At 46.3% G+C, this 10,506-nt stretch overlaps 3 protein-coding genes across 4 annotated transcripts in view; all 3 read left to right on the top strand.

The window, feature by feature from the left end:
* Positions 1 to 2,457, top strand: part of LOC123085602 (E3 ubiquitin-protein ligase BIG BROTHER) — a 5,729-nt gene extending 3,272 nt beyond the window's left edge. Inside the window, exons 5-8 of the mRNA XM_044507265.1 lie at positions 147 to 191; positions 703 to 830; positions 1,882 to 1,990; positions 2,082 to 2,457. Of these exons, the coding sequence (XP_044363200.1) occupies positions 147 to 191; positions 703 to 830; positions 1,882 to 1,990; positions 2,082 to 2,135 (336 nt within the window). The 3' untranslated portion in view covers positions 2,136 to 2,457. The remainder of the gene's footprint in view (positions 1 to 146; positions 192 to 702; positions 831 to 1,881; positions 1,991 to 2,081) is intronic.
* A 1,463-nt stretch (positions 2,458 to 3,920) lies between these two features.
* On the top strand, positions 3,921 to 7,351 carry LOC123085601 (gamma-interferon-responsive lysosomal thiol protein; the record flags this gene model as incomplete). Its single annotated transcript, XM_044507263.1, is given in 5 exon segments — positions 3,921 to 4,085; positions 6,137 to 6,202; positions 6,485 to 6,625; positions 6,719 to 6,811; positions 6,959 to 7,351. Coding segments are annotated over 5 exon segments (672 nt in total), but the record flags the coding sequence as incomplete, so codon positions are not given.
* Positions 7,352 to 9,541: 2,190 nt separating this feature from the next.
* The window catches only part of LOC123081861 (gamma-interferon-responsive lysosomal thiol protein-like), a 1,651-nt gene continuing 686 nt past the window's right edge, over positions 9,542 to 10,506 (top strand). The window contains exons 1-4 of one of the 2 annotated variants that reach the window (XM_044504370.1): positions 9,542 to 9,828; positions 9,952 to 10,017; positions 10,133 to 10,216; positions 10,369 to 10,455. In XM_044504370.1, coding sequence (XP_044360305.1) covers positions 9,565 to 9,828; positions 9,952 to 10,017; positions 10,133 to 10,216; positions 10,369 to 10,455 — 501 coding nt within the window. In that variant the 5' untranslated portion in view covers positions 9,542 to 9,564. Of the gene's footprint in view, positions 9,829 to 9,951; positions 10,018 to 10,075; positions 10,217 to 10,368; positions 10,456 to 10,506 lie in introns of both variants that reach the window. The other variant, XM_044504371.1, reaches the window with a different exon arrangement.

The following is a 10,506-nucleotide window of genomic DNA, read 5'->3' as shown; positions in this document are numbered from 1 at the left end:
AACTTGATACCTGACCATATCCCACCAGAACTATGTGGTAACATTGTTTATTTATTTCCAGGTTTCCTATGTACACTTTATTTCTCATCTACCCAAAAGGTATTTCCTCATTGATTCACTGAAATATAATACTGTTTTATTTCCAGGTTGTTTGGCAAGACAGCATTGATCCTGACAACATGACATATGAGGTTAATGACTTCTCTTGCATGACTTGTGTAACCATGCTCTCATGCTCGCTGTTTCATGTAAAACCCACTTTGATATATGTGTCATCTTCTGCATCTGATTTATATGTTGGGTTCAGCTAGATAGGTAAAAGTCTGCAGTGGTTACACCATGCACAATTGGATTGATCAATTTATTGTTCTTATTTGGGTGCTTTGAGGACCAAAATACTGGACATCAAGGATGATGTGACTTAAGATGAAGAAATTTTTTGTTACTTGAATAATCACTTAGCAGTATTTTTGCTGTGCTTATCTGAAAGTACATGCTTGTAAAGTCACGAGTAGATATATACATCCACACATCACACTGCTTTTCTTTTGCTCCATGCACCGGAACTATTCAACTAACAATAGTACAATACTCTTCAATGGTTAAGCTCTATGTCCATTAATCATTCGTTTCATTGTTAGTTTTCTTTGTCTCATCTTATTATTTCTGGAACTTGGTTCGCTTACAAGTTTTTGTTGACAGGAATTGTTGGATTTGGGCGAGGCAGTTGGAACCCAAAGTCGGGGTCTCTCCCAAGAAAGCATTTCAGCACTTCCAATCACCAAATTCAAGTGTGGTTTATTTTCAAGGAAGAAAAAACGCCGTGAAAGGTTAGATGTTGCTGCAATCTCTTGGCATGACTTTGTCCTACTTTGTGCGTGCCCTCTTGGCATGCTATAGGCCGCTGTAGGTTTAGGCTTTTAGTTTTCGGCTAGGCAGGTTTACCTTGTAAACTTTTGAAGCATACCATAATAGTTCCGTCTGCATTGACACCGATGCTGCATCTTGAGTGCAATATTCTGTTTGAGCTCTTTTACGGTACCCTGGTACTCCCTTAAGAAGGGATGGAGTGCCACTAAAATCTGGCCATCCACCTGAAAGGGTAGTCTAGTCATTTTTCTCATATTCTTAAGCGATATCTTTCACATCAGATCTGCTATAAATTGTTTGGTAACGCGTCTGTTTATCCATGTCAAAAAAAAGCGAGTACCCTAAAAAAATCGGGTGTTTATCGGCCTATAGGCGTGCCGCCATCATCTCATGAGCTGTTACGCACGCGGCTGCCAATGCTATCCCTTGGCCAGATCAACCCCACACATGAACGTCCACCACTTGGTCAACGCAAGCATGATGGAGCTCCAGCCGACCTAGTGATCCCGCCTCGCCCTGGTCCTGTCGCTTCAGCGTTGCCCTGGTTGGTGACCATACCCAGCTGACGCCGCTTGACAAGTACTTGAGCAGCCATGCCTTCATGGCCGTCTCTCCCTGAGACTCTGATGCGGGGATGGCATGGCCGCCGCCGGCGTCTATCCCAGTGAAGAATTAGGGTTCTAAAAATAATTAATCACGTCAAGTTGAAACGTTATTATGTAGCAGCCGTACTGATACGATAAATTAATTGCATCTAGATTACATTTTTACCCCTAAGATCGGGGTACTCCCTAGCTTTTTCAGTTGGTACTCTCTTGCACACTTGTTGGAGTACCGATTAAGATCATCCATCGGATTAACAGAAATGGAGGGCTCATAATCATTTAGGGGTACTGTAAAAGAGCTCTTCTGTTTTTCGCTTACCTGTAGAGGACGCAGTTACAGCAACCTGATTCTTAAATGGAAAGGAAGATATGTAACTTTTAGAACTTTCATATGGGTAACAAACAGGTGTGTAATCTGTCAAATGGAGTATCGGAGAGGGGATCTGCAGATGGCACTCCCCTGCAAGCATGTGTACCACGCCAGCTGCGTGACAAAATGGCTTACCATCAACAAGGTCTGCGATAAGGAAACAGAACAATCCGTATCCGCTTCTTGTTTCTACCCCCTGCCTCTTTAGCTGACAGGAGTATGCATTTGCTCTGCAGGTATGCCCTGTCTGCTTTGCTGAAGTTCCCGGCGAGGAGCCCAAGAGGCAATGAGTTATGTGGCAATCACGAAGTTCTTGCGCTGGGACGACGTACGCGTGATCTCTGCTTGAGGGCAGCTTGCTTTGTGCCCTACCCCTTCCCTTTAGACTTGTATATTAGGACCATATCACTAAATATAGGTTATAAGCAGATGTAGCTGGAAGCCGGAACCGCTTCCCAGAGGTTTGCCGTAGGCTGTAGAGTTTGACCGTGAACTATGACCACGTGGTAGAGCTCGATCGTGCATGCTTGTGAGGTGTTTTGTTCACTGCAAAGAGGCATGCGCTTGTTTCTGTTAACTGTATTTGATTAAGATTTTTGTGGACAGAGGAAAGATTCATTTGTTACAACCTTGTGACTATGAGCTTGCATTCCTTGTCAGTGATGTGTTTGTGACTGAAACTCTGAGCTTCTTTTGGGGGAGGCTAGGCTCAGCCAGTTTTGTGTTGCTCCTTCTTCTTTTCTCTTGGGATTTTGTGTGTGTGGCTCCTGTTTTTGTCTGTAGTTGGATGAACTCCTGTATCCACTTTGTACCGGTGACCACTGCTCAGCTACGGACCTGTCCAGTGCAGGTACAATTTTTTGGGGAGGCTTTGCCAGTTTTGTGTGTAGCTCCTGTTTTTATCTGCAGTTGGATCAACTGATGTATGCACTTGTACTCTGGTGACAACTGCTCAGCTCTGGACCTGTCGAGTTGAGGTAGTGCAACTTTTCTTGGACAGGAAAATTAACCTTTATTTAGCTCACAGTAATTGTTACATTATCAACCAGGAAATCAGGGGATCATCCAGCCACACAGACGGACTGATTCTGGTACGTGGAGCTCAAAGATAGTGTGCCTCTCTAGGCCAGTGCTTCACAGAATGGTGTTCAAACTCGGATTTGCTATTTCTTAGGTGCCTGAAATTCTTTTTCGTGTCGGCCACTTTTTTCCTTCTTGTTTCCCTCTTGGCCGGACCTCGCCGGAGAAGAAACAAGCTTGCCGGAGAAGAACTAGCCCCACCATCTATCTTAGGATGAAGTCATGACCCCATTATCTATCTTAGGGGTGTGGGTGTGTAGAGGATCGCCGAAGGTTTTCATGGGTGGCGCTGGGCTTACAGGAGTGTCCTGGACGGTGGCCAGCAACGGCGATAGGGGGAGGTTAACGGGAGGGCGGGGCGGTGCCCGGTAGTGTCTGCCGGCCGCGGGTGGTGGAGGCCGGCGGTTAAGCCGCTGGGGGTGTTTGGAGGAGGAAGAAGGGGTACCCGGAAGAAGAAAGGGAGGAGGAAGAAGGGGGTACCCGGAAGAAGAAAGGGAGGAGGAAGATAAACAATACCGCGATCTATTTGAAATGAAGATATAGTGGCTGTTGATAAAAGTGACCGATGGCTCTTTCAGAAAGAAAAAAGTGACCGATGGCAAAAGAAATTTCAGGTACATGGATAGAGGGTCCCGTTCAAACTTGATGTTGATGGCGATCACCTATTCACCTGATGGCGCATCGTTGGCCTCACAGACAGCTCTCCTGCTTGACCATGGAATCGTGACACGTCCCTCCAAAACATGAAGCCGTGAACTTCCTTCCTTCCGGCACGCACGTATGTTCCCGTGATCCCGTCTATACCCATCGAGACACAAAAAACTTACCGCTCTCCGTTGACCAGGAGAGGAGAACTCCTCTCGGGACGGACGCGACCCCCCCTGCGCGCCATGGCCACTTCCCGTCGCGCCCTCCGCTTCGTCCTGCTCCTGCCGGCCATCCTCGCCGCCCTCCTGCCGCCGGCCCCGGCCGCGGCCGCGGGGCCGCCCAGGGTGTCCCTGGCGCTCTACTACGAGTCGCTCTGCCCCTACTGCTCGCGCTTCATCGTCACCCGCCTCGCCGGGATCTTCGACAGCGGGCTCATCGGCGCCGTCGACCTCCTGCTCGTCCCCTACGGCAACGCCCACGTCCGCGGCGCCAACAACACCATCTCCTGCCAGGTGCTGCCGCTAGCCCTCTCAGTGATCCAGTCCCCGATTAATTCCCCCTGAATCATCCAGCTCACAAATTGATTCCTAGCTAGTTACTGAATTACCCTGCCACAAATCTTTTGTTCTCTCTGCCTTGGTAATTAATCGACGCCTCCGACCAATTTCGTAGAGTAGCTAGCTTCATAATTAGCGGCTCATTACTGCAGAAATACTTTGAACGGTAGTGGTGGCAGTAGCGTGGCATCATAGCGGCCAAGGCGTATTGCTGCTAATTAGTCGCCGTCATGCCGTTTTTTTTACTGGTTAGAGAAACAAGGTGGATCCGTACTAGTATAACACTTGTCGAACGCGCGGCCCAAAACGTTTGGCATAGGCTCAATTTAGCGCGGCCCATTTGCTATTGTTTCTCTTTCTGTTTGTTTCTGCCTTGTACGCAAGGAATAACACTGAATTACTTTGCAACGAATATCCTGTTCTCTTGCCTTGGGCCAATTCCAAAGCTAGTTTCTTGATTTTGCGGGCAGAGATATTTTGAAGGTAGTGGTGGCAGCAGCGTGGCATCATAGCGGCCAAGGCGTATTGCTTGCTGCTAATCAGTCGCCGTCATGCCCTTTTCTTTACTGGTTAGGGAAACAAGGTGGATCCATATACGATACTAGCAAGATACTTGCCGAACGCGCGGCCCAAAACGTTTGGCATAGGCTCCATTTAGTGCGGCCCATTTGCTATTGTTTCCCTCTCTGTTTGTTTCTGCCTTGTACGCAAGAAATAACTGAATTTGTATTATCAACAAAACAAGTGCACGCACCTGGCTGCCTTGTCTAATTGTCTTACTTACACTAGAGCTACAATGACTTCTCTCTCAGATCTCAACTAGTAATGCCGTACCACTACAACCCACCAGCCCACTACGCATGAGCATGGTTTGCGATGATTCTAAAAGAGGAGGAGAACATGCTTTGCAACCGTCACCTACAATCATGTATTCCTACGGTGATTAATGGCCTGGTTTTCGGGCAGACCACAAGTTAGGCTCTCTCCACTACCAGCCCTTCCACCTTAGAGATCTCTTGTAGTTTTCAGCTTATGGAAGAGTTACTATAATTCACTGCAAAGCCACTTCCATTGAGGTTTTGTATTTGCTAGCTTTTAGAAACGCCACTAACAATCCTCAACAAGTTGCTTACCTTCTGGTTTATGCGACCTAAGTGTACCGCACCTAGTGCTTTTGTCTAGAATGGAAACTCTTCCAGAAGAAACAAGGTTCATTGGAGTGTGCAATAGTTTTAGTTTTACAAATGCATCTTGAAATCCTCATCATTTCATCGTGCAGATGCTCATAAGATGAAATGGTGGGAACCACTCATCATTTCACATCCTCAAATATGCACCACATCGCCACACACGGCCGAGCAATTCTAGTTTGTCCTTTAAACCACCTCGCTGCACACGTGGCGACCAGCCCATCACCCTAATCGCCAATATAAACCCCTCACTGCCAAGCTCCTGCACTCACTCCAAGGCTCCACCTTCTTCTCTGCACACTGATCTTCTGCCCATTGATCGACCGGACGAGCAAACCCCATGGCCACCCGCCCCCACCGTTTCCTCCTCCTCCCCGTGCTACTCCTGCTGCTCAGCGTCTCCTCCGCGAGCGCCAATGGCGATGTAGTCACGGCGGGGAGCGGGAAGGTTAGCATGGCGCTCTACTATGAGTCGCTGTGCCCCTTCTCAGCGCACTTCGTGGTGAACAGCCTCGCCAGACTCTTCAAGGATGGACTCCTTGATGCCGCGGACCTCACCCTCGTTCCCTATGGCAACGCCAAGGTGGACGCGCACGGTGCCATCACCTGTCAGGTGTGCCATCGCCGCGCGCCCAATCCGTTCCTCTGCTTCTTCCTTTGGTTATCTTATTATAGATGTTTCTTTGTTCAATCAGGGATCCTGGGTGTGTGCTTAGTTCTGAGTAGTACTTTCTAATTAGCAATGTTAATTACTGACTATTTAGCTGTGGATGGTGCTGATGCTCATACTAATATTGGGATTTTGGCTTGTTGCAGCATGGCCCCGATGAATGCCTTCTCAACAACGTGGAGGCTTGCGCCATCGAAGCCTGGCCGGATTTGGTAATTCATCCACATCTCATCATAATCTCTGCTCACAGCTTCACCACCAACGTATTGTTGCAACTTCATTAAGTTCTCAGCAAAGAATAGGCTGGACTATGATACAATAATCACGACGCGAACTTCGTATCAGTTATAGTAGTAATAGAATAGTCATTAGCTAGCTGTCGTCACTTCCCCAGGTCCAAGTTCTCACCTCAAATCTAGACAGTTCTGCTACAAGTCTGGAGAATTTTGTTACACATACTCTTTGATATGATAGCTACTTGTCACTGGTTGCAGAATGTGCATTTCGGTTTCATCAACTGCGTGGAGGACCTGGTGATGAACCGCAAGTGCGAGGAATGGGAGTCGTGCTTCCAGAAACAGGGGCTTGACCCCAAGCCTGTCATGGAGTGCTACAACAGTGAGCATGGCCACAAGGTCCGTTCCCCTTGCCTCTGCGTTGTATCATCACATACATTTTATAGGCAATATTGCTAACCACAGTGTTCGTATTTTGCTTGCTCCATCTAGCTTTCGCTCAAGTATGGGAAACAGACTGATGCGCTTGTGCCCCCGCACAAGTACGTTCCATGGGTGGTGGTTGATGGCCAGCCGCTGTATGAGGTAAGCAACAACCACTCTTCTCAAGTTTTTGATCCAATCATGATGGAAGATTTCACATTTTACTAACTGTTTGCTCACCTTCATGTCGGAGTTTCACCATATAAGCATACGCTAGTTCTTGAATCATGACGAGCTTGTTTGTTTCAGGACTACGAGAACTTCGAAGCTTACGTCTGCAAGGCTTACAAGGGCCATCCTCCCAAGATTTGCCAAGGGCTGGGCCGTGACTACCCAATCGTACAACAGGTGGTGGAGGCTGGCAACGGTGTCACCTACAACTCCGGCGATTTCGAGCTGGATGAAGGGGTCGACGACAAGATTAAGATTAAGATGGTCCAGGGTGATGACAATTGATAAATTGTATATGTCTCCTTTCGGGGCTCCTATACCGATACACGTGAATATAGGGCCGTTTCATCTTTCTGGTCAGGTTAATTATGGCAGTATTGCTAAAGCACATCTAGATAATAAAGTGAGTTATGGTGATGTAAATTCCTGTTCAAGTTAATATGGAGATATACGTGAGCATTGTGAGTTTTATTTTTCTGTTCAAGTTTTTTATTTGGCCGTGTCCAAGTTAATATGGAGATATACAACGTGCGATAATAATCGTGAGCTATGGTGATCCTGCTAGCCCTATCTGGTTTCTGGTTTGTTGAACTAACGAACCTAAGTAAGCGTGGATTTTCTATGTGGGCCATCCAGCTTAGCAGCAAGAGATCCATGTTGTCTTTACATAGAAATTTCTCTATTTTATTTCCAAAAATTGATTTTGGAGGCCTTTTTTGAATTTTTTAATCAAAAATCATATTTCTACATTTCAGACAAATCCGAAAAATACAGATATACATGGAGTCATAATGTACATGTGTGTAAATTTCCACGATGAAATACATTGAAATGAGGGCCCTGCAAAGAAAAAAACAATTCGTGGCTTTTGAGCACATGATACTCTTCATCCCCAAATTTGTAGGTCAACGCCACACAAGTACCACTATGTGAATAAAAGAGTGAATTCCATCTTTTACCCACTAAATTCATGTTTGTGACAGATATTACCCCATTTAGTGAAAATTCCCAATTTAGGCAAGTTTGTGATACATTTTAAATTCCCTCCCACATTTTATGCTAACTGGACTAGCCACATATGCGGTTTTATTTTTTCTCTGGTTTTCGTTAAAGCTAATTATATTTGTTAGAACTCATACAAATTACTAGCAAGGAGAACTCTAAGATAGAGAAAGTATCCAATGAAAACCAAGATTTGGTGGAAACCGGTGAAACTATAATTTCAAATGTTTAAAAAATTCTGAAAAATACAGTGTGGTGGAGAAGGTGACCCTCTAGAAACAAATTTCAGTTTCAAATTCAAATTCACCTAAGAGCTATGGAGATTTTTTTTCAAATTCAGCAACTAAAAATGTGAAACATGTGAAATTATGAAATTGATTTTCTTCATAGCTGCCAAGTGAAAACGAAATTGAATTTTAAAAAGGGTGGGGGCGCTAATAGCTAATTCTATGCAGTATACATGCACTCCTATAACATTTAACGCAGCGCATTTGCCACTGTTTCTCTTTCTGTTTGTTTCTGCGTTGTAAGAAGATCCACTGAATATATTTTTTCCCCGCAAAGAAAAAACACTGAATAAATTTGTAGTGCAACGCAACACGCTTGGTTGCCTTGTCTTAATTACTCTAGAGCTAAGACGAGTGTTATCTCTCATCATCTCTATGAAGTAGTAATGCTATGCTAACACGCTACGGCGAGCCGGCAGAGAATCATGGTTTGCGATTTCAAAAATGGAAGATAAAACATAGTACTACTGTACTAGTCAGCAATTGCCACCTATGTCTTGGTTGATGGGCAGAACATAAGTTTAGGCTCCACTACCAGCTGTGCTACCGTGGAATTCTCTTGAAGTTTTTAGCTTATGGAGTGGTTACTAATTAATTGCAAGCCACTCCCTTTGATGTTTTGTACTGTATTTGCTACTTCCTCCCTTTCAAAATAGATGACCCAATTTTATACTAATTTTGTATTAAAGTTGAGTTATCTATTTTGAAACGGAGGGAGTAGCTTTTAGAAACACCACTACCGGCAATCCTCAAGAGGAAGTGAACACAAGTTGCCGCCTATCTTCCTCAGGGTGAGTTATGACTTAGTTGATGGGCAGAACACAAGTTTAGGCACCACCAACCATGCTACCGTAGAATTCTCTTGAAGTTTTCGGCTTATGGAATGGTTACAAATTAATTGCAAGCCACCTCCTTTGAGGTTTTGTTTTTTGTAGCTTCTAGAAACGTCACTACCAATCCCCCATCGGTCATTTGCCATCTTGATGTATTGAAGGAGATGTTTGGCACCGAGTTCTTGTCTAGAGTTGTCAAGCTTTTCCAGAAGAAACAAGGTCCACTTGATTGTGGGAACCATTTTCTGCATCTAGAAACCATTTCTGCCGATTTGCGTCATCGTTCTATAGTGCGGATGGCAGATGCTCGTACGTAGATGAAAATGGTGGGAATCATTCATCAATTTACACCCGCAGTTTCAAAAAAAAAAAAATTTACACCTTGAGACATGCACCACGTCGCCACACACTGGCACACACAGAGAGGATGCTCGTCAGTTTGGCCTTTAAAGCACCTCGCTAAACACGTGGCCACCCTAATCGCTTATATAAACCCACCACTGCCAAGCTCCTCCATTCATCCAAGCTCCCGACGGCAACCTTCGCCTCTGCAGTGTCCACCATGGCCGCCCGCCTGCACCATTTCCTCCTCCTCGCCGCGCTCCTCCTGTTGATCGGACGCGGCGCCCCCTCCTCAGCTGGCGCGGCAGGGAACGGGAAGGTGCCTGTGGAGCTTTACTACGAGTCCCTGTGCCCCAGCTCAGCGCAGTTCGTGACGGACCGCCTCGCCGAAGCCTTGGAGGACGGCCTCCTGGAGGCCGCGGACGTGACTCTCGTCCCCTACGGCAACGCCAAGGTCGGCAAGGACGGCACAATCACATGTGAGGTGCGCCATCGTCCACCGATCAATCGTGCTCTCTTCTCCTTCTTCCTTTGGTCATTTATACGTTCTCAGTTCGTTTGGGCTGATGCTCATACTAACGTTGGGATATTATTGGCTTGCATTCAGCATGGCCCCGAGGAATGCCTTCTCAACACGGTGGAGGCTTGCGCCATCGACGCCTGGCCGGACGTGGTAATTCATTTGCATCTCATCGTCGTCTCTCCTCACGGGTAGCTGTTGTTGGTTGCAGAATGTGCATTTCGGTTTCATCAACTGCGTGGAGGGCCTCGTGATGAACGAAATACAGGGGGAGTGGGAGTCGTGCTTCCACAAACTGGGGCTCGAACCCAAGGCTGTCACGGAGTGCTACAAGAGTGAGCATGGCCACAAGGTCCGCTCCGCTCCGTTCCGTTCCGTTCCTATGAAGCTGCATTGTATTGTACTACTACTAGTATCAATCACATAGTATAGTACTGTAGTACGTACAGTACATTTTATAGTTGCATTGCTAACCAGAGTGTTACGTTGTTTGCTCCACTCCAGCTTTCACTCAAGTATGGGAAACAAACTGGTGCGCTTGTGCCTCCGCTCAACGGCGTCCCACATGTGGTGGTAGATGGCAAGCCACGCGTAAGCGACACCAACTCTTCCTTCCCATGAGTTTTTTTTTTTTTTTTTGAA

Source organism: Triticum aestivum, chromosome 4A (assembly GCF_018294505.1).
Source record: "Triticum aestivum cultivar Chinese Spring chromosome 4A, IWGSC CS RefSeq v2.1, whole genome shotgun sequence".
In the NCBI taxonomy this organism is placed as follows: Eukaryota; Viridiplantae; Streptophyta; class Magnoliopsida; order Poales; family Poaceae; genus Triticum; species Triticum aestivum.
The sequence above is the reverse complement of the archived record's forward strand: the minus strand, read 5'-3'. Positions and strand labels throughout refer to the sequence as shown.